This window comes from Cucumis melo, chromosome 7, assembly GCF_025177605.1.
Source record: "Cucumis melo cultivar AY chromosome 7, USDA_Cmelo_AY_1.0, whole genome shotgun sequence".
Classification (NCBI taxonomy): domain Eukaryota; kingdom Viridiplantae; phylum Streptophyta; class Magnoliopsida; order Cucurbitales; family Cucurbitaceae; genus Cucumis; species Cucumis melo.
The window spans coordinates 21,801,573-21,825,497 of NC_066863.1; the positions used below are offsets into that span (position 1 = coordinate 21,801,573).

A 23,925-nucleotide genomic window follows, 5' to 3' on the forward strand; every position below is an offset into this window, starting at 1 on the left:
AAGTAACAATTATCATAAGATCGCGTACCTAACATGATCAAAGACTTATCACCATTAGTCACTAGACATTTGCCTTTAGAAAAATTAACATTGGAACTCTTATCACATAACTGACTCATACTTATGAGATTTGTGTTAAGTCTTCTACAAGAATGACGTCATTAAGAGGAGGAAGTTCAGAATATTGAAGTTTTCCTTTACCAATAATTTTTCTTTTACCATCATCATCATAAATAACATGTTTAGGATCACATGACTATAGATCGATTAGAAAATTCTTTTGTTTTATCATCTACATGGAACAACCACTATCAAAATACCAATCTTCTTTAGACGTTGAGTGCACAGAAGTGAAAACAAAATTACAACTTACATTACTCTAATGATTGTTGTTCTTGATCCTCTATTAAAGCTTGGATTTTCTATACCCCTTTAACTGAACTTTGGATCTCATACTAACAATTGTTTTATGTGATGGTTCATATGCATTTATGCTATAAAGGGGAAAGCAAAAGGGACGAATATGTGCAACTTTGGTGGTGACATATCCACCTTCTCTTTGACTTATTCTAGGAAAAGTGATAATATTTTACGTTTCTAGTAAACATTTTTCTATCTTCAATAGGAACAAAAGCAATTTGAGTAATCGACATAACGGCAATTTTTTCTTTTTCACGACAAAAACCAACACCTTTCCTATAAGCATTCTGTTTTTCAGACTTCAAAAATAAGTTTAGATCATTTGTACTGCAATTGAGCATACGAACTAACTTGGATACAGACTCAAGTTCCATTCATGTCACTTTAAGATCATTCTTTAAATTAGAAATAGTGGTCAACAAATGATGATTATCTTCTATTAATTTTTAAACACTTTTTTGTTGTTCAAGAACTAAAAGATCATCTTCCCATTTTTCATAAATTTCTTTAACACTTAAGCTCTCAACTTGATGTGTAGAAGGGAGAACATCAATATTTGATTTATTTACTTCTAAGACAGTGTTGTCTGTCCTTTCATTGTCATCATTTGAGATACATCCAACAAAGGCTCAAATTTTATCATCTGCTGCTTGTTGTTGACTCATCATCAGATAAAGTAGTTGCAAGGCATTTATTTTGTCTCCTCATGAAATTTGCACATTCAACTTGATAATGACCAAATCCTTCACGTTCTCTGCATTTAAAATTTTTGTCTTGCTTACATTGAGTGTAGTTTGTTTTCTATTTGCCTTCTATTTTCTATCAAAAAGTCTAGAGTTCTTCAACATATTTGAGTTTTTGCTATTGATGTTTCTGACATGTGGTGACTTATGATTACGAGATTGCCTGTTCAATTATTTCATAACCTTACTTAATTGCTCAGATAACACAAAAATAGAACCAATGAAAATTTCTTCACCATCTCTCCCTTGGCTTTGGTATGTTTCTTCATTGTGTATTGTCTGCAGAGCTAAACCTTTACCCTTTTTTATTGGATTTTTCATCAAACGTTAATTCAAAAGTACACAAAGATCCGAACAACTCATCAATTTTCATAGTAGAGATATCATTAGTTTCCTCAATAGCTATTACCTTCATATCAAAACGTTTTGGTAATAAACGAAGGATCTTTCAAACTAACTTTTCTTCAAATAATTTTTCACCAGACTCTAGTTATGAATATTAAAATTAGCTACAATTTCTTCTTTCATCATCTTGAGAAACTCAAATTTCAAAGATAAAATATGCAAATGCGATATTTTTACTTTAGAGGTTTCTTCACGCGCGACAACAAGAATATTCAAAACCTATTTAAGCTGAAACACCGGTATTGATCAATCTGAATGTGTTCCTCTACACTTTCTTGAAGATAACATTCCAGGATGGCAAATTTCCTAACAAATCTTCATCTTTTGTCACTATCTAGTCATTTTCTGGTTTTGGACTAACAACTCCATCCTTTTAAGTAACTTGAGGAGGAAAAAATAATTACACATAAATTGGTAACCAGATGCAAAATCACCTACGTCCGGAGGGGTGTATCTAATGGAATGAAACTTTACTATTTAAAGAGTTTAGCAATTACAACAAGCATACTTATATGACAAACTCTCTCTTCAATGACTCTCGTATGGCTTCCTCTTCAATGTTTCAACTTAGGCTCTCCTAAATTTAAGCTCCCCTCACTTCCATAATGTGCTTTTTTAAGCTTTACATGAGATCCCTTCAATACAATATGCTTAACTCTTAAGCACCCTAAAGAGTGAGATCCTTTCGCATTCTCTATATTTAGGCTCCCCCTAAATACTATATCAAAAGAGAACAACCTCTCAAGATCTACATGGCTACTTGAAAACCAACCTCAATGAAGAACACAAAGATACTCAATAACAAATATATAAATGTTGAGGCTTATACAAACCCTAAGCTCAAAACGTTCAATGTACACACACTTTTCTTATAAGGTGACTAACCTTAAAAATGAGAAGAGTAACATATATATATATATATAACTTAGAGAAATATTAATTTAGGAGAGAATAAATATTCATTGGATGAGAAGAAGGAAGACACAGACGACTGGAGAAAGAGATCCACGAAATCTGCAAAACATATATGAATGGAAAGAATGTTTTGTTGAGTTAAATTTTTGTCCGACGATCCCAAAGTTATTACCAATGTCTTTGACAAGTTGTCTAGCATGTTGTTCAAATTTTGTCCTTAATAAAATTAACCAACCAAAGTAGTGACAATAATCAAAAGTAACAATTAAATTCAACAAGATTAATCAAAATAGTAACTAAATTATGACATGGTTCAAAGTACATAAACTGATGCAAATTTGAAAATATAAATCAGCAGTATTAAAATTTAGGCCGAAGACAATTCTTAAGATCAAATGTAAAGTACTCTTGGGTCAAGACCAACAACAGATAGTTAATGAGATTTCTCACATGCAGTGAAACATGATATTTGATATATACATAGATACATATAGATAAATACATTTTAGAATGATCAAATTTTCCAATATAATTTAAATTGTTTATAGTACAATTGTTCTACCAGGACACGGCTAAAGTTCAACATGGTACGCTGCAGAATGCACACAAGTGTGCTGCCAAAAAGAACCAATTCCAGAGAGTATTTCCTTACCTTTGTACAAAGAATCATAAATCACTTCAATTAACACATAGCCTGCAAAAGATAAGTAAATAACAATTGTTTGGTAGAATTAATTAGGTGACTCCTTCAAATTATCCACACGACGATGATTCTCAACGGGATCACGCGATGCAGAATGGTAGTGATTATTGCCATTGGTATCAATAGACACTGAAGAATCAGGACATGGCCCATCCATTAACATACTTTTTTGAGGCTCAGCATCAGATGCGGTTGAGCTTGAAATCTGTGATCGACTGTCGTGTGAGAGCTTCTCGAAGGCTCTAAACCTTGGATCTTGGCCGGAAGAAGTGCGCTTGATGATCGGTGCTTGGACTGCAATCTTACCTTCAAGCATACTCACCACAGAAGACATGGCTGGTCTGAGAGTTGGAGATGGGTTGGTGCATAAGAGAGCTACGTTCAGCATCCTCATTGCTTCCTCTGATGAGTAATTTGAACCAAGGTCTGGATCTACTAGTTCTAGAAGGTTACCTTGCTCTTCCAATACATAGGCCTTCAAGTACCAAACACAAAACAGTCAGTTTCTCATCTCATACGCTCTCACTTCAACAGGTCTAAAAAATCATCTCTAAACATAGTACTACCAGAACTTCTTTTGCCTCTCCATTTATAATGTAGAGAGACTTGAGACATACAAGGAATGCAATAAATACTTGTACCAACGTGAATTCTTTATTATCCAACTTTCCAAAAGCAAATCAGCATTTTTCCCCCCAAAACATCCAAGCGAAAATTCAAAACATTAAAACAATGTGAAAAGAAAGATATGATAAGTAGTGAATAGCAAATACCCAATCAAGAAGATAAACAAACTCTTCTTTCGGCCGGTAATTTGTGTTACTTTTCCCGCTAACTATCTCTAAGGCAACTATTCCAAAGCTGTAAACATCTGCCTTGTCGGTCAAGTATCCTCTCATTGCATACTCAGGGGCCATATAACCACTGAAAATTACAAAATAAGCAAACAAAATGTTAACAGTGTCCTCCAAGAAACCTGTTGAATTGATTCTTGAATATTTAATGATGTTAACTAGGTTTAGTGCCACTAGAACTTTGACTCTCAATGAACACAAAATTTACGATCAAGCGACCCTAAAATAAACCATTTTAAACAAATACAACTAACGAGACCTTGCAGTTTAAATGCATGTAATCTGGACACTTGAATTGACTTGTTATAAGCATGCATGCTCAGGAGTTACACACATATGTAATTTTGTGCATGCGCCCACATGCACTAAAAGAGAGAAAAAGTACATGGTTCCAGCAATTCGTGTACTGATGTGGGTGTTTTCCTCTTCATCAAGCTTAGCCAAACCAAAATCAGAAATCTTAGCGTTAAGATCTTTATCGAGCAGCACATTTGTGGCCTTGATGTCTCTATGAACAATTTTCAACCTTGATTCTTCATGAAGGTAAGCTAATCCCCTAGCTATCTCCAAGCATATCTTCTTCCTTGTTCGCCAGTCAAGGTGTAGCCGCTGTTCCTCTCGACCTTGAGTCAATAAGAAGCAAGTGAGTCGAGATTTAGTTGGTCATACCAATCAAAATGATGAAATTCACTAAACCAAAGATGCCATTCATGAAATTACCGAAAAGTGCACGAGCAAGGCTATTGTTTTCCATATATTCATATACAAGCAACAATTGGTTTCCCTCAACGCAGCAGCCATAGAGCTTAACAAGGTTTGGGTGTTGCAATGCAGATATCATGCCAATCTCAGTAACAAACTCACGGCTCCCTTGCTTCGATTTCGAGGAGAGTTGCTTCACGGCAATCAAAGCACCATCTGATAATACACCCTACCCTTGACCAAAGAAGATAGGCTCTAGTTCATAAGAGTTTCAGGTTGAAAAAAAAATTGCTACATTATCCCCTCACATACAAAAGAACGAAAATGCATTCAGTTACCTTGTAGACAGGCCCAAATCCACCTTCGCCTATTTTACTTTTAGGATCAAAATTGTTGGTGGCAGCTTTAATTTGTTTCAAGGTAAAATGACCCGTTTGTAAATCTATGCCAGAAAGTTCTATAGCAATGGAAAAAATAAGAAATTCTTTTTAATGTCTTAGTTGAAAGAAATATAAACTACCAATATGTTTAAACAGTAAACTACATTACCATTATCTAGGTTTTCCTTCTTAAATATGTAACCTTTCACCCAAAGAAATACTAGGACCAATATGATAACTACTACACATGAAGCTATTATGATGCCGGCAAGTGCTCCAGATGATAGTCCTCCCTCATTGATTTTAAAGTCTAGCAAAAAAAAAGTATATCAATTAGAAGAAATTGTACATAAAATCCAAAAAAGGGGGAAAACCATTTAAAAGTGCAAGAAAGAACTTACTTGGTGTAACTGTGATAGCAGAAATAAGGGGACCATAAACTCCTCTGTCTGGCACAGCTGTGGTTCCTTTACCAGCCCAATATAGATGAATCTCAAGAGTACTGCCATTGACAAGAACATTTTTATCTTCCACTGTGAAGTTCTTACCAACTCCCCCAGCTGCCTCCATAATATTGAAATCCTTCTTCACTAGTTTTCCCTGCAGATGTAGCACAGCCGATGAACAACTGAAATCCTTATTCCAGGATCATTCATATCTAAGCTAAATCTAGAAGTTTGGAAAACAAGTTCATTGAATAAATGAAATACATACACTAGTAGACTGTACAATGTATTGTAGTGTCATAAACTGACTGCATACTCACTTGAATTGATATATCAAATATACGCTTTCCCAGGCTGCTAAAAGTTTGATCATTAGAGTACATAATTTCAGCAAAGTGGAGCTTCACATTGTAGCTTCCGCTTCGCAGGCAAAGGCCATAATATTTTAGGGAGAGAGGGGAAAGTCGGGCATTTTGATAATAGCGTGGACCACTCACATTCAGGCCGAACTTATTTGTAGCTAAATAGTCAGCATTTTCATCACCCAAAAAAACTCCTGTACTGCTATAAGCCCATTTTTCTGAAACAGAAAAGAAATTTGATTTGCCTTCTGTAGTTAAGTCCTCTTCAAAATCATGCCCATCAGCCGTCACTCTAGTTCCTCCACAGTTAATAAACAGGGAATGGTCTGCAGTTGTAATGAGAACAATCTATAACCAAATAATCAAACAACCATCCATGACATAACAATTAACTTTGCTTTCTTTTTCCCAAAGTTTGGTTCAGTATGATTCTGAACGTTGTTCTCAACTCAATATTTGTTTCCAAAACCTGTTAACCCCTCTATTCTTGCTCTACTATTTACCCTTTTTTTAAACTTCTAAAAATAATAAACCAAACTACTACTAAAGTTACAGATAACAGTGTACGTAAATATACATTTCATAGATGGTTACTACCAAATACAACTAAGAAAATTTGAAAATACCAAACGCCACAAATCATCAGTAAGAAATGAACATGTTACAATAAACTGGTTCAGTAGTAAAACCATAAAACTAGTCTAAATTCAATTCGTTGCTACAAAATAAAATTAACATTTGAAAATACAAATTCAATGCTTTTTATCCACAAATTTTTATATCGGAACAAGTCTCTAGAAACCATAATATCATTAAACAGGTGAGTTCAATTCCATAACAGACCATAAAATTTAGATATTGATCTACTTACATTCAGCTTCTCCCGAGCATGGAAGGTCTTTCTTGAGGCACCAAGGAACTCTGCATGTAAGAAAATTTGATCATGTCATTTCAATCAAGTTTGACACACAATGAAGAAGGGGGGAACAAAACTATATTCATTTCTTACTGATGATTTGTGGCGGGTGGGTAACTTGCAATCAAGTTCCTGTAATAAAAAAAAAAAAGAAAAGAGAGAGAGAGAGAGAGAGAACAAAAAGCCTCAAACTTCAGCTTCTCCAGAATAGGAAATGTTAGTAATTTTTTTTCTAGCTCTCTTTGGAGTAATTTATCTATCTTCTTGAAGGTTATTGTATCTCTTAGTATTAGTCTCTTCTTATTTTATCAATAAAAATTTATGTTTCCTTTTAAAAAAAATTGTAGAAGCTTACACAGGTGATTGTTGGCAACTAGCAAGAGTGGACCCCGAAAAATTGTTGTAAGACAAATCTCTGCAACAACCCAACATGTATCATAAAGATTGGTGTATAGTGCAAAACAAAAAATTTAAATTTCCAAGCATTTTTACATCAGATCAATGCAAAACTAAATAAATAAATAAAGGTTTGAAAAAATCATGATCCTATAGGTTCAAAATTCTTCACAGCCCCTAGAATCAATACATGGTTATACAGGATACTTACATGTTCTTTTTGCTCCTCAAGATCCAACCGGGCACTTCACCACTCAGTGAGTTGTTTGTCAGAAACCTGTACAAATTAAGTTCTGATAATTAGTTGTTGATGGAGGTGTACAAATAATACACTGAAACCAAAGTGACAGTATCCAATTATCTACTTACATGAAGTCTATCTTTTTCTTCATCAGATTCTGAAATGTATCAGGAATTTCACCATTTAAATGGTTGAAGCTTAGATCCCTACAAAAAGGAGGGCATACAAGACATAAAAAGAAGAAGTAAACTGCTCTAGATTTCTAAATACGAAATAGACGTTTCCAACTCATGGAAGTAATAATACGGCCCCAAAGAGAAGAAAAATTAGGACTTGGGGATTAGAAAGCCTGATTTCCTGCTTCTTTATTTTGCTTATTATTATTTAGTCCTGATAAGGCAAATTATAAGATTCATTTCAGCTTGTAGCTCAAAAAGCTTTCCAAGGTTTAGGATGGAAGGAAAAACCTGTCGAAGAAATTGACACAAAAGAACGAAACTCACTTGGAAGAAAGGAAACTTTTATTAAGAAAATTTACAAAGGATGGACACTTTTGGAGAGAGCACTCTTTTCCACTCAAAACATTGATGGAACTCTCTATGGTATTCAATTACACTTTATTGATAGCAATTCTCAGTTACAAGTAGTAATCCTCTCTCTCGGTTATTCTATCTTTCAAGAATTAACCCAAGACTTCTTCATAAGATTTTTCCTGCCTATTCACTGGACTTCTATAGCTATTTATAACGCACATATTCAACTATTCTTTAACAGTGTTCCTAACTAATTTGCTAACTGATCATAACAATTTTTTATTAACAGATTTACTAACAAACTTAATTGTTTTTCTTTCTTCTACTATATGTTTGGATGATAGGGGTCTATCAAACACTTACTCACTTTCACTCAAAGTTTCTCTCTAACTCTGTTTCTTTCTTCCTCTCTTTGCTTACTTTGCTTGGTTCTCAAGTGAGGATCGCACTTCCTATTTATAGGTATGAAATCCTTGAAGCCCAAGCCAAAAAATTTCTCTAGAATTCTAACTATTGTAGATATTTTTAGTCTCCTCCTTATCTAAACGAACTCTCTAGAATTCCATAGCCTTTTTTTATGAAATTATAATTCCTTAACCTAAATAAAATCTATGACATTTCTAGATTTTTTTTATACATTTATTTACATATTTCAACATAATTCTAGAGGCATCTAATTTACACACTAATGACATATTACGGATACTTCAAGACTCTTCTAGACTAGTTAGTGTTGCTATATATTTTAACACTCCCCCTCAACACTAAGTATTCTAGCCTTCTAGCAGTTTGCATGCTTTGATGCACTTAGTCTTCTGGTACTTTGTCCTAACTTATGTTTGCTTAATGCGCCCACTTCTTTCATGGCCTTTCTCCATTGGATGTTTTCTGATGCTTCTTTGTGTGTTGTTGCATCTTCAAATTTTGTTAACGTTGCATTTACATACCTAGAATTTGGTATACTTTGTTTGGTTGATCTTTGTAACTGTGGTTTTTTATTATGTACTCCACTTTGCCAAGGACTTTGTGTCCTTAATTGTTCTTCTTCATCTTCGTCGTTTTCTTTTTCACCTTCCGTTGCATCCTGTTGCAGTTGACTTGTCTCATCTTTGGATCGTTCTTCAAAAGAGCTCTCATCCTTAGGTGTCTTTTCTGATTCAGGTGTCTTCTATGATGATGCTTCATCAATTGTAACTGTGGGTGATATATAATTAAATTTTCCTTCAACCACTAGCTTAAGCTTTTGGGTGAATTGGTAATTTAAATGGTATCAGAGCAGGTGGTCCAAGGAGGTCATGCATTGTCGTTTCCTCCCTAATTAAAATTAATTTCCACTTGTTAGGCCTTTCAAATATTTCAACTCACAATTGAGGTAAAATTGACTTTCAAGTATTTCAAGCCCACAAGTGACCACCAGCTTAAACTTTTGGGTGAACTGGCAGTTTAATAGTAACATTTCTTGATGTATGACATTGTTCATCAATGGAACCAATGGACTCTGTCATTGGGTGCCTTTGCTTATACACATAGGTGTCCACTGACTTCCAAATCTCGATAGACCTTGACATCATCAGGTCCAAACATGACAAATTTGCCTGCTGATGTTAATTGAGATATAGACACCACACACATAAAACATTCTTTCTAGTTCCACTTGATTGGAATTGGAATGAGGCGTTATGATAGTATTGCCAATGTGGGCTATTGGCAACTTCGAGTTGTTTACATTTCCAACAACTCGGCTTCCTTTGTACTCTATTGTGTTTTTTCGTTTCTCTTTATCTCCTGTCATATGGTTAGAGCATTCTGAATCAACAATCCAATCATTTTCATTATTTACTTCTTTGGAGAGCAAACACTTCATTCTCCATCACATTGGATGTCGACTGGGGGTTAGGATCTTTTGTTGCACAGCATGCATCTGCATCCCATTCTTCTTCACTAATGCTCTCCAATTTGGGAGGTGCCTGTGTTGCTTTCTACTGTCTTCTTGACATTTTCTAGCATATTGACCTATCTTTCCACAATTGTAGCATTCACCGTTCTTTCTATGGCCGTGTTGGGGATCATTTTTACTAACTCTCTATATTTGAGAGTGTTTTGGAGTCTCTTCAACTCTTTTTTACCATTTTGAATAATCTTTTTTTTGGCCACTAAAGTGCACTTCTCTATTGTTGCTTTTTATTGTAATCTCCGATATTTGCTTAGCCAATGCTTCTTGACTAGAAAGAGTATTTTCTAGGTTAATCAAAAAAGGTTGGACTACCCAACCTTGAATAGCAATAATAAAACTTCTATATTCTGGTTTAAGGCCATGAATAATAATTTACCTCATTCTTCATTCTGAAATAGCTTGAAGTAGGATCTAATTCAGAGATTTCATGGCATATAGTTTTTATGTTGGTGAAATATTGGTTGATAGTCATCTCCCTTTGAGCAATTGATTGGAGCTCATTCTCTAAAAACTATAATCTTGCATCATTCTTAGAAAAGTGAGGCAAACATGTCTCATACTTTCTTTGGTGTCTCCATACTAATGTGCTCCGACAGTTCTTCATCAACACTAGTTTTAGTTGCAAACATGGCCTTACTTTCCTTGATATTCCATTTCTTCAAAGTAGCAACATCCTCAGGTGGGTTAACTTTCAGTGCCTCCTACAACATCCCACAATTCTTGACCTTGGAGATGGAACTTAATGCATGTGGACCATGTTTTGTAATTTTGAGTGTTAAGCTTCATGATTCCTCCAACAACTTAAAGATCTTCCATCATCATTACGTGATGAATGCACTCCACAATTAGTTGTGTCCCAGACAACAAGCTCCAGAGTCCCAAACTTTACTCAATCTTTGAAAGCTCCAACACTATAAGCTAAACTAGATTGGCTCTAATACCACTTGTTGAAGAAATTGGCACAAAAAAAAAGAGACACCCCACTTGGAAGAAATGAAACTTTTATTAAGAAAATTTACAAAGGATGGACACTTTTGGAGAGAGCATTCTTTTCATCTCAAAACACTTACTCACTTTCACTCCAAGTTTCTCACTAACTCTTTGTGAAAAATATATAGCAACACTAACTAGTCTAGAAGAGTCTTGAAGTATCCACAATATGTCATTAGTGTGTAACTTAGAGTTTTCTAGAATTATGTTGAAAGATGTAAATAAATATCTAAAAGACAAAATCTAGAAATATCCTAGATTTTATTTAGGTCAAGGATAGAGAGTTCCTTTAGATATGGATAAGACTAAGAATATCTAAAATAATTAGAATTCTAGAGAAAATCTTGGCTTAGGCTCCAAGGATCTCACACCTATAAATAGAAGCATCATTCATTTGTGAAAAAAAGCAAACCAAGCAAGCAAAAGTAAGCAAAGAGAGGAAGAGAGAAAGAGCAATAAGAAACTTTGAGTGAAAGTGAGTGAGTCTTCTCTCCAAAAGTATCTATCATTTGTAACTTCCAAAAGTGTCCATCATTTGTAACTTTCCTTAATAAAGAGAGAGCTTATCTTGTTCATCCTCAACGAAGAAGAAGCAATGAAAAATACTCGCATGGGCTTCGTTATAAGGTGAAGGAAAAGAGAGAGCTTATCTTGTTCATCCTCAACGAAGAAGAAGCAACTGAAGGAGAGGAAATAGTAGTGGAACTAGAAGAAGAAATGGTGGAATTGAAGAATTTGGAAGTATCAGAGGAGACAGAAATTGAGTTGAAAACTATGATGGGCTTTGTTGCCAAGGGGACCATGAAATTGAAAGGCTTAGTAAAAGGGAAAGAAGTAATTGTGTTGGTAGATAGTGGAGCTACTCATGACTTCATTCATCAAGCAGTAGTGGAGGAGGTGAATATAATTATTGAGAAGGATACTACCTTTGGTGTAACTATTGAGAATGGTACGAATAGAAGAGGAAGAGGACTGTGTAAACGTGTGGAACTGAAATTACCCGAATTGATAATTGTTGCTGACTTTCTAGTAATAGAACTGGGAAAAGTTGATATCATATTGGGTATGCAGTGGCTTTGCACCACCGGATCTATGAGAGTGCATTGGCTAACATTAACAATGACCTTCATGGTAGGAGAGAAACAAATCACTCTCAAAGGGGATCCCTTACTTATCAAAGCTGAATGCTCCTTGAAAACCATACAAAAGACTTGGGAAGAAGAAGATCAAGGGTCCCTATTAGAGCTGTGAAATTTTGAAATAGAGGAAGAGATTAATGACAAGGGAGAAGAAGCAGAGATAAAAGGGGAAAAGGAAGATTTTCCCATGTCAGTTCCTATTCAAACAATAGGAGGACATATTTGCAACACCTAGTAGGCTGCCCTCCAAAAGAGAAATTGATCACCACATCATGACTTTACCAGGGCAAAAGCCAATTAATGTAAGACCTTACAAGTATGGTCATGTGCAGAAGGAGGAAATTGAAAAATTAGTTGCTGAAATGCTTCAAGCAAGTGTTATTCGGCCAAGTCACAGTCCATATTCAAGTCCTGTTTTGTTGGTTTTGAAGAAAGATGGAGGGTGGCAGTTTTATGTCGATTATGAAAACTCAACCAAATGACTGTTTCAGACAAGTTTCCAATTCCAATCATTGAAGAACTTCTGGATGAACTTCACTGGGCAACAGTATTTTCCAAGCTAGACTTAAAATCTGGGTATCATCATATTCGGATGAAGGAAGGAGACATTGAAAAGACAGCTTTCAGAACGCACGAAGGGCACTACAAATTCCTAGTAATGTCATTCGGTTAAACTAACGCACCGGCCACTTCTCAATCACTCATGAATCAGGTATTTCGCCCCTTCCTTATACGTTGTGTACTTGTATCTTTTGATGATATATTGGTGTATAGTGCTGATGTAACCAAACACGAAAAGCATTTGGGGATGGTCTTTGTAGTGCTTAGAGATAATCAACTCTTTACAAACCGAAAAAAAAAATACGATGTACTTGCCAGCACTTGCACTAAGAATCGGTCACTAAGAACTTACAGAGTAGATAATTTGTTCATTTCTCCAATATACTCAGGGATCGAATCGTTAATTAAACAGTTCCTCAGGACCCTGCATGAAAAGGAAAATGTGGATTGAAGTGGAATTAAAAAGTGACCTTTTCTGATAGATAGACAACAAACTAAGTTACATTCAACTTACAATTCTTCCATGTTTATCATATCTGTCAAATTGGGGAAACTTATAAAGGATCCCTTCAAGTCAGATATCCTCCTGTTAAACAAGTTGCACGCAAGAACAAAAAAATCAGCACAATTAGAGTAATCCATGTGCTAATTAGAAGCTTAGAGATTCTCACAATTGAGTCAGGTTCTTCAGTTGAGATATTGTAGAAGGAATGGGATTTTCCATCGATGTTCCTTGCATATCCCTGGCAAAAGAAATGCTTCAAGAATCTCTTGATAACGGGTTATAGCAGCACTAGTGCACATTGGATATCTAATGCGGGTCAGCTGTTGCAAAATAGATATGAGATTTACTCACAGTCTGTCAAGGTTGATCCAATTCCCAATAAATTCAGGAATCTTTCCAGACAGTCCATTCCCATCTACTCTACTGCAGACATTAATTCAAAACTCAGAAATTGTGGAGTGATACGGAAAAAATGAAAGGCTAAATTTTTGTCACATGGGTTACTTACAAATCAACCAAGTTCGTTAATTTTCCAAATGAGTCTGGTATTTTTCCTGTGAAGTTGTTTGCAGACAGAAGCCTACAGAGGTAAGAAACGGCTGATACATAGTTTGAAGATGGCAATTTCCTCCCCAGAGAAAAAAAAAAGAGTTAAAGGACAAACAACTCACAGTCTTTTCAAACCGTTCAGATTTCCAAGGCTGGCAGGTAGACTTCCAGTTAGCTGGTTGTCTTCCAAGACCCTGCAACTCAAGTGTCATCAAATCTTAACTCAATTACACAAACCATACTTTTTCACACTTACAGCTCTTCGAGGGTGCCAATGTCACCAATTTCCTTGGGAATTGAACCATTTAGCCTGTTTCCCAAGAGAGAACTGCATGGTACCGACAGACATATGACAAACTTTTCGATTATTTGGTGATCATGTGCTACAAAGAATCCCAAAGGAAATCCAATCAAATTCAATATTTGACTTACAGTTTGACAAGAGGAGCATTGGCAAGGCTACTGGGTAGCTGGCCATTAATATGGTTGCGAGTAAGATCACTGTTTAATCAGAAGAAATTCGCTTAGAATTTTATACTTCAACTTGCAATCACCCGTCAAAGGAGTGCCAGTCTTACAAATGTCAGTGGAAGATTTGAACGTTTGTATTTAATACAATAAAGAAAGACGGTTTCCAGCACTTACAGTTCCTGCAGATGAGTAAGATTACCAAATTCAGCTGGAAAAGTTCCTGTTAGATTGAGACCCTTAAGCAGGCTGTAAAATAACAAGAAATAAGATATCAAATCTCCAGTTAACCTAGACAATAAAACCAAATGATGAAAATAATGTACCTTGAAATTAATACCGATGAGAGATTAACTGTTGTTCATAGCTGATTTTCTTGTTCATAGCTGATTTTCTATAAGCATTGATGATCACTAATATCTAATATCAATCATTACCTAATTTTTAATCTGCTGAAAATAATATCTAGTTTAATAATAATTTGTAAGCGTAAGAAATAGATATTGTATCCAGAATAAAAAGTTAATTCCAGTACTTCCAACTCTGATAATTAATTGTAAACAGAAATCCATTTTGGACAGTTAGTTAACCAATAATCGGGATCAAGGATTAATGAACAATTAAGACGAGATTAGTAAAAGTTTATGAAACTTGTGGAAACTCTTCTTTATCATGGTTTAATTCCCAACTTTCTCTCTACCTGTAACTTATGTTAAAAAGGAAATCTAAACTATATGCTGGGAAATTCATTTCTCTTAAATGGTAACTAAGACTTGAGCAAACCAGAGATCACTCAGAGCAGAAAAAATATTACTACAAACTTTTGAAATGGGATAGCCCAAAGTGAGTGAAGGAATAAAATATGATGCACATCAATGGGGAAAAGCAATAAGTTTCTTACACAATTGTCACATGACAAAGAGTGGAAGTACAATTGCATGAGATATTCCTCAAGATTTGGTTCCCCTGAAAAGCTTGATTGGAAAAGCCTTCACCTCGAATGCAAGAACTCCGAGTTACATTCCAGCTTAAGTTCTCTAGTTTTGAAGATATTGTTTGAAGAATTTTTACTGTTCACACAAACCATTCGGTAAAATGCATCAATATCGAGATCCAAGAAGGGGTGTAATTATCTTAGTTCACAATCAAAGAATCGCATTCAAGTTATTTTATTCGGTTCACCCAATCAAAAAGAGAGGTTTTTTCCCCTCACGAAATGGTGAGCTTATAAATTGCCCGTCGTTGGAATAGTATAGTCTACGTTTTGGAATTGTTATGAATGATTTGCTGATACAAATATAGATTAACAATTAACTGGACAAATAAACATAGACCAGATAATAGGGGATAATAATGACCGTGATCCTCCATAGTTTCCAAGTCCATGGAATCGGAAGGAGGTTATTTCAACTCCTGATTTAATTTTCCAAATCCCGCCACTTGAACGATGAAACATTTAAAAAGATAAAATAAAAGAACAAAACAAGAACAGAAATTATCAAATTCAATCCTCCAATGAAATGAAGGAATTCAATTCCTAGGATATTGGAGCTACGAGTCAGGTCAAAGCCCACAAATCAACTCGTAATATCAAAAGGCTAGTCAGGTCAATAAACAGACATATGCAGCTTTAAAGATATTGTTATTCAAACAAGTTGTTTAAGAAAAACGTCAGTCAATTAACACTGCAAAAGTTGGCGGTGATTCAGAGGACTTAATACTACTCAACTAAAACCCACTGGTGACTGGCTAGTGAATTCTTGAGCCAGCTGGGCCGCTGGATTTTCACCAAACTCTGAGCTTAATAATTAATGCTCATTTATGAGAAGCAGTGTTTTGGAATAATTGCAAAACAAGTGGTCTAAGAAGAATTGATTATATAAATGGTTTTTCATTTTACCTTATTCATATTCAATCACTTTTTTTTTATTATTATTATTCCATATTATTATTAAAAAACGAAAAGAAAAGAAAAGAAAAATCGTAAACACACCTTCAGGACAAGGTGTTTTTGAAGAGCCGAATAATGTTAGATACTAGACTAGTATAGAGAAGGGGTATAAAGATAAATTAGATATATAGTAGATAGGGAGTTATAAATAGGAAGTTGGGGAGAGAAGAGAGGTATGAAGATTTTAGTAAAGTTAAGGGACTGTTATATTCTTGAGAGAGAGGGGAAGCAGAATGCTAGGTGTTTTTGTTTTGGTCAATTCATATTGTAATTTCGTATTAGATATCAATAAAGAAAAATATTATATGAGTGTTCTATCAAAATATTATATCAGTGTTCTATCAATCACACATCGATCTAATTTATCGAAAAAAGAACAAAAACCTTTAGAATTTAATTGCACATGGTTTGAGCAAACTACATACTGTAGTAGTCTTAAATATGCTTCTCATTTTCCAACACTAAAGTCAACTTTTATTTTCATAACTAATTAATTATCGATACATTTACTAAAAAACTTTAAGAAGACCATTTAAGGTTTCTATGGAAAACAAATTAAGTATTTACACTATAATTAGAATGAGTGACATTCAAAATTAAGAACACATGAAAAACATTTCTTGTTAGTCTAAAAAACATATGGTTCAAAATCTACCTATGATTCTAAACTTAATAAATGACAATTACCTAATAATTGCTAACCATATACTCCAACGTAACAGGTGATGAAATAAAAATATCAACCAGAGTCCAATAATTCATTGATAACGAAATCGAATTTAAAAAGCTTTTTACATAAAACAAAATATATCGAAATGCATGATGGAGAGACAAAGACCAAGGCTTTGACATTCAATTCATGTCCTATACAAAAGTAAGAAAATGATGATGATAAAAAAATATTTTCTTTCTCTTTATTTCTAAAGTGAATAAAATATATTCCTTGCTAGTCTCTTTTTGGGTAAGTTCGATCCGAATAATTTGACAACTTGAACTATCAACACTATATTATATAGGTTTGGTTGAGTTGGTTTAAAATATGAATTGAATTGGATTGAAAATTTTGGTTTTTTTGTTAGGTTGATCTCGGGTTGGGGTTGAAAAATATAGTTCAACCCAACTCAGTCCGAATTAATATATATATATATATATATATATATATATATATATATATATATATATATATATATTTATTTATTTATTTAATAAAAAACAACACAACCCGACAATCCAACCCATATTTTACGGATTTGATTGAGTTGAAAAATTAATATAGGTTATTTGGGTTGCCAACCAAACCAACCTAAATATGTGGATTGAGTTGAGAATGCCTCCTAACACAATTAGTTTAGGGCGTAAATCTCTTCCCTCCACTGCTACTTCATCTGTACAAGCTAGAAAATAAATAACTTTGTTTGAATATATTTATTTATATTTTATATTGCTTCATTAATTAAAAATCCTCTCTTTCGTATAGACCTGGAGGGTAGAAAAAGTCAGATCTCGCGTGGAACGATTAGATGAGTTTTGGAATAGGCGAGAGCGGTCGCGGGCCAAATAAACCGTGGGGCCTACCTGGCCCATGTTTGCCAATTAAATGCCAATGTCTGACGTGACTTCAACCGAAGTTTTTAGCCATTAATTAACTTTAAGAAAAACAAACAAAATATATCATCATGTCTTGCTCAATTTCATTACATTTTTAATATGGACATTTCACTGAACAAAACAAAAATTAAATTAAATTAAAACTAAAATTTCTCCACAAGAGTTTATATATTATATATTATTAAGTTGTTTTTCTATTAGTATAACAGACAAGTCAATACATCACTTGAATAGGCAAAATAAATTTAAATATTGCTAAAAATATAGCAAAATTTCTTATTTTATCAATTTAGCAAAATATAGATATTATAATATTGGAAAATATTAAATGGATGTTCCATGTATATACAACATCCATTTAATAGAAAAATCCCCAAAATAAACTTTATGTAATTTTTTAATCTAGTCTTTTACATAATGTCATTGAGAATATTTAACATGTTGAGGAAAAAGACAGTAAGATTTAAAAGATCAAAAATCAAATTGAAAAACATATAAATGTTATAGTTAATATAAAAGTGATTATAACTCAAATTAAAAAGGTAATCAAATGGTATGAGCCTCAAATGCTCTATCCATGTTTAACTAAAAAACCATTCTAAACAACTTATTTCGATTGTGAATCCAATTCAATTATATTTTTTTCCATTTCTAAATTTTGTTTTAAAAAAATCGTAATGCTAAATCGGCTTAAAATTTGATATAATTTTAAATAAATGAAATTCAGTGTTCAACTGTGAGAAGAAAATGTTTTAAATAACAATGATTTTGAAAAATAGTTACATGTGTAACAAAATTTTATCCTCTACCATTAATATTTTTGTTATATATATAACAAAATTTAGAGATATTTTCTTATATTTATAAATATTTTAGTTAATTTTATTATATTTGAAAAGAGTGAAAAAGTAAATTTTACATAATAAAGTAAGAGTCTGTAATTCGGACAGACATAGAGTTTCGATTAGTTATATTTAATTTTGGTACACTTTGAAATTTGAAAATTAAAAGAAAATGAAACTGAGACAAAGATATTTCTACAAGGGATAACAAATAAATATTGGTAGACGTAATCACGTATATCAAAAGTTTTTTGATATTTTATATTGTATGGTCTAAAAAGAATAATTTGACCTTTTTAGTTCTCGAAAATTTAAAAATAATAATGACAAAAATAGTTAGTGATTAAAATTATCATAAAAATGAAAAATGATAGAACTCCAAGCCCACCTGATCAAGGATGAGAAATATATTTTAAAAAAAAAAAAAAAAAAAAAAAAACTACCTAAAGCAGTTTAGCAATGTTGTGTTAGCAACAAAAATTTAGGGGAAAAGCAAAACGAAATGGATCAAAAAGAAGGAAATAAAACAATTAAAGAAATAATGTATGAAAAAACTTTTTGGATCTAAGATTCCGGAAGAGGAATTTAATCTCACTCTCTCTTTTGCTTCAATAATTGCAGAAACAAGAAGAATTATCCGACTCTTCTTTTCTACTAATTTCACTTTCCACAGAGTTATTCTCCGGCAAGAAATTCAAAATACGTAGAGTATTCGGGGTCTCTCTCAAACACACAAAACTAGACCAAATCCCCCAAAACGAATATCAGAAGCAAGAAAGGTAGTAGAGAGAAGAGAAGGGAAGAGATAAAACGGCATGCAGAATTTAAGAAATGGAAGGAGCGGCGGATGAGCGTGCGTACCTTCGGATTGAGGCAAAAGCTGAGCGTCGGATCCAAATCCCTGGAACAGCAAAATCCACAGAAGAAAAAAGGCGAGAATTCTGATCAATAGAGAACCTGGAAAATCCATATAGAGGCGCAAGTGGTAGAAGAAGAAGAAGAGGGAGAGGGAGAGGGAGAGGGAGAGGGAGAGGGAGAGGGAGAGGGAGTGGGAGTGGGAGTTTTGTTTGAACTGAAGGGGAAAGGTGAACAACAAACGAAGGGATTGAAAGTGAGGAAGAGTGTAGTTGAGAAGTAAAAGAGAGAGAATGAATTAAGGGATCAGAAAATCAACTCAGAAAAGGAAACCAACTGTGTTTCTGCAAAATTTCCATGGCTTCAAATTGGAGGAAGAAGAAGAGTAAAATAAAATAAAATAAAGAAAAAAAACTGTGGGGTATGTGGGAGTAGGCTATGTGAATGTGAATGGCCACATGATGATATGGCATTGGCAGATCCTCCATGTCAATTTTTTACTTTATTTTATTATTATTACGTAAACAAATATTTTCTCCATACTTTTTCTTTTTCCTCTCACAAATATTATATTCTAAACATTATTAAATTTTACATTATGAAAATTATCAACATAACAAAACAGAAAAACACATATGTATTATAGATTTAAACTCAAGAAATTCACTTTGTCTTCTTAAGACAAAATTATTCACCTTAGTGTTATAGTTTTGAAACTAATTGTCTCCTAAGATAGAGCATATCACATTTCTTTGAGAGTAGCACCACATCTAAAAAATCAACGAATGAAACTTTGTGGATCTATCGAATGTCAAGATTGTGGATAATTAAGAGAAAATCTTTTGGAAGAAGACAAAGGATTGTGAAATTTTTTTCTATTCTTCAACCAAATAGAAAAAGACCATGTTTATAGACTTATTCGTGGCCATTCGAAAAGTCGTGTCATTTTATATAATACTTTTCAAGAAGTGATGCATCTATTTATGAACAAACAGAAATAGTTATTAGGTTTTCATGAAGTGATGCATCCACTCATGATGCATCCATTCATGAATAAACACAAACAATAATAATTTATTCCTAACACTTTATTCATTGAGTGTTTAGCAACTTGACTAATTTAAGAGAGTTAAGTTGCGTGGGTAAAAAAAATCAACCCATGTTTGGTTCACCAATAATTAAAAAGGTTTACTAACTCATTATTTGCATTAACTCACATTTTTCATCAAAATATTCATATTTGTCACATTGTTATTCGTGTCAACTCCCTCAATAACTTTCCTATGATTATTACCGACTCAACTCAATTCAACTTTTTGTTTTTATCGCTAACAAAATGCCCCCTACATAATTTTATTTCACCATTTCTTGGTTTTTGTACGTTAACTTTTATATTTATTGAAGATTGTTTTCTTTTCTCTTTCTTTAACAAAGCATTTTAAAATTTGATCATCAAATAGGAAAGTTGTCCAAAACGGTCCGTTGTATGTTTTATATTTCAAAAATAGCATACTTTTTGAAAAGTTGTCATAGAAGCTTGGGTAATCTCGATAGAAATCGTCTCTGAGATTTCATGAAAAGTTTGTGTGCCCGAGATTCGTACCTCGTTTAGGTTTATACAATGAAATCCATTTCGTGATAACTTTTTCAGTTGTGACGGAAATGCCTTCAATTACGAAAATATTATTATTATATTAGTTATATGGCTTGCTGAAGAAGTTTCACAACTCCCAATGAAATTTTTCCAAGTATTTGGTCCTTTCCACTCTTTTCCTTCCTCATACACACCTACATTTCATATTTTCCTATAAAATCAAGGAAAATAAGGTGAATATAGGGTACTTTTGTTTACAAATTACGTGTTTTTTTTTATCATTTCCATACTTATGAGGCTACCAATTGTTTCTTTTATGTATTTTCTTGCGTAATATCGGTGCTAAGTTAAAATCTCATTCGAGTGTATTTATATTTACCTCGAGATTAGTGTAGGGTTTCAAATTTTGGTCGAGTTTGTAACGATTTCACCCTAGTATTTTTGTTGTTTTATTAATTTCCTTTACATATTTATAGGATGTCTCATGTATTTGTTGGTTTTCGTGGTGAATGGAAGGAGACAAAGAAAGGATATGTCGAAGGTCAAATGAAAGGGTTCAATGTCAACGTTAGTATAAAATTTTAGGATTTTTTAGTATGTCAAAATTGAGAGGTGGAACACATCAAACAAACAACTTTAGTAATAACAGAATTAGCTTAAAGTAATATAATTCGTAATTGAACATACCTCTTCTTTCGGCTCTAGTAGGACCTAGACTGAAGATGGTGAGACATCCTCACCCTCCTCCCCCCAAGATATGTCAATGAGTACGATACCATCTTCAGAGTCTTTACTGATGGATGTTCCCATCTCACGGTCAACGTTTTGGTCATTAGTTGAGAGCTGGAACATCCACAAAATGGTTGTCAATTCATTGGTCAGGGATTAATGCATAAAACAACAAACCATCACCACTATCGTAGCATTGTTGAAACTCAACCGTCTTACCCTAGGAATGCAACAATACAAATGTAGATTACTCACTTATTAAAACAAATAAAAAAACAATGAAATTTAAAGACAACCATATCCTAACTAATACCATAACAACTCTTTTACGGCCAATAACTCGACTGTAAAGGATGACTCCATATAATCCAACCTGGCTTCCAATTACTATAGATGTTGCTTGCAATCACACGTCGTCGGGATCCAAAGTCATTGAGCTCAGTAACAACCACCTCAGTTGTCCATTCCGTGAACGTCGTGGGACAACTATCGTTGCAAGGAGCATAGGGATGCTAGACACGAGAAGGAGCAGGGGGTGCTCAACACAAGCCGGTGGATTATCCTCGTAACCTTCGATCATTGGAATTTTAAGACTCCAATCCAAGTAAGCATGTTCCTCGTCTGTCAACTCAATCTCTTCTATACGGGCCTAAAAATGGAACAATGTGGACTTAGTTATTAACCTTAAACTCTTAAGTCCTATATACGAAAAAAGAAAAGAGAAATTGTAACGACCCAACTTTTCGGACTAAGCTGAGGTCACTACTCATTACTAAGACTCAACCACAAAACACACAAACTCATAAAGGACCGGTCACGATTCATTAAAAACGTTTTATAATATTACAAAAGCAGTTTCGGGCCCTATTTTAAATCACAGTCACGAGAGTTCAAAATACAGTACTCAAATCATCAAACACAAAATCACAAAACCAAATATTTTAATCGTGACTCGATCTGACAATGAAAATAGAGAGTAACAAAAATACATCAGCGGAAGCATAAAGAAAACCAGACGCGTCCATATGGCCTTCACGCATCCTTCTTGCCCCTCGTCGGTCTGCCCCTCGCTGTACCCTTACCTGAAAAGTTAAAGAAGAAAAAGGGTGAGTATAAAATATACCCAGTAAGGGACCCACTACTGGGCCTTTTAGGGAACAACAGTTAACTTCCTATTCAGGGGTATCCTACATAAACAATCTAGTGGTTTCGTAGAACGCACACATCACTCTCGTGATCCCGAAGGATGCACGTATCAGTCTAGTGATCCCGAAGGATGCACATAACAGTCTAGTGATCCCGAAGGATGCACATATCAGTCTAGTGACCCTGAAGGATACACCTATTAGTCTAGTGATCCCGAAGGATGCACCTATCAGTCTAGCGATCCCGAAGGATGCACATATCCGTAAGGTACTCTACCCCATAGATGAAGCTAACCGTTACCCCTCAGTCCATACTAAACTGTCTACAACAGTCACACTCCGACAATGTTCATATTACAAATTTGCCATAGGCTTCACCAGTAAGATAGTATAGGTTTAAACAACTACATCCTCAGTTGCTATATGCGTTTCCAATTCACACACCATTGTGATATTCCTTAGATCCAGTCAACTAGTCAAATCAGAATCGGACTCATAGTCCTTCCACGATATAAGTCCATGACCAATATCCAGACAATAGACTACCACATACCTAACCTTAAGACTTTAAAGTCCATCGACATACAATTCCAGTTCACAGCGTAGCCCATTAACATAACTACAATATACAGAACATCCGGGCATCGGTGTCTATTCGTAAACAACTCCTTACACCCGATGGCACACAAGCTACAACTAGCAGTCACGTTACCTTTAATCAGACAAGAGCATAACAACGATACTTAATAGTCAAACATGCATCAATTCATTCAGTACAGTTACTAACGTATAATCCCCTGTGGATTATTATGCTTCCAGCCTCGAACCGAGGTCCAGTAGTAGGAAATCCCTTACCCGATACTTGGTTATGCCCTTCGATCGAGTCCACGCTCAACGAATCCACCTAAACAAAATCACAAGGGTTTTAAACGATGATACGTGTAAAAGTCATTTTTGAATGGTCCTAAGTAACATCTGTTGACTTACCCGAGAAAAAGGCGAGCTATCTCCAATTAAGC

The 23,925-nt window shown here is 34.3% G+C and overlaps 1 protein-coding gene across 1 annotated transcript; it reads right to left on the bottom strand.

Annotated features, from left to right (window-relative positions):
* Window positions 1–2,986: 2,986 nt before the first annotated feature.
* On the bottom strand, window positions 2,987–19,865 carry LOC103492932 (probable LRR receptor-like serine/threonine-protein kinase At1g53430). The gene is made up of 24 exons (XM_008453503.3): window positions 19,445–19,865; window positions 15,084–15,252; window positions 14,360–14,431; window positions 14,147–14,215; window positions 13,971–14,042; window positions 13,837–13,908; window positions 13,674–13,745; window positions 13,517–13,588; window positions 13,332–13,403; window positions 13,175–13,246; window positions 13,013–13,084; window positions 7,612–7,689; window positions 7,454–7,519; window positions 7,202–7,261; window positions 6,940–6,978; window positions 6,802–6,851; window positions 5,889–6,256; window positions 5,524–5,722; window positions 5,292–5,432; window positions 5,081–5,199; window positions 4,761–4,971; window positions 4,426–4,663; window positions 3,960–4,110; window positions 2,987–3,661 (listed from the first exon to the last, which is right to left on the bottom strand). The coding sequence occupies exons 1-24, from the start codon at window positions 19,551–19,553 to the stop codon at window positions 3,215–3,217; spliced, it is 3,090 nt and encodes a 1,029-aa protein (XP_008451725.1). The 5' UTR covers window positions 19,554–19,865; the 3' UTR covers window positions 2,987–3,214.
* Window positions 19,866–23,925: the final 4,060 nt, after the last annotated feature.

Excerpts from the sequence above, each read along its gene's own strand:
- LOC103492932 (XM_008453503.3), bottom strand. The coding sequence starts at position 19,553 with ATGGATTTTCCAGGTTCTCTATTGATCAGAATTCTCGCCTTTTTTCTT. Across the intron at positions 7,262-7,453 it reads TTGAGGAGCAAAAAGAACAT|AGATTTGTCTTACAACAATT; the intron begins GTAAGTATCCTG and ends GGGTTGTTGCAG. Across the intron at positions 6,979-7,201 it reads AGTTGCCAACAATCACCTGT|GAACTTGATTGCAAGTTACC; the intron begins GTAAGCTTCTAC and ends TTTTTATTACAG.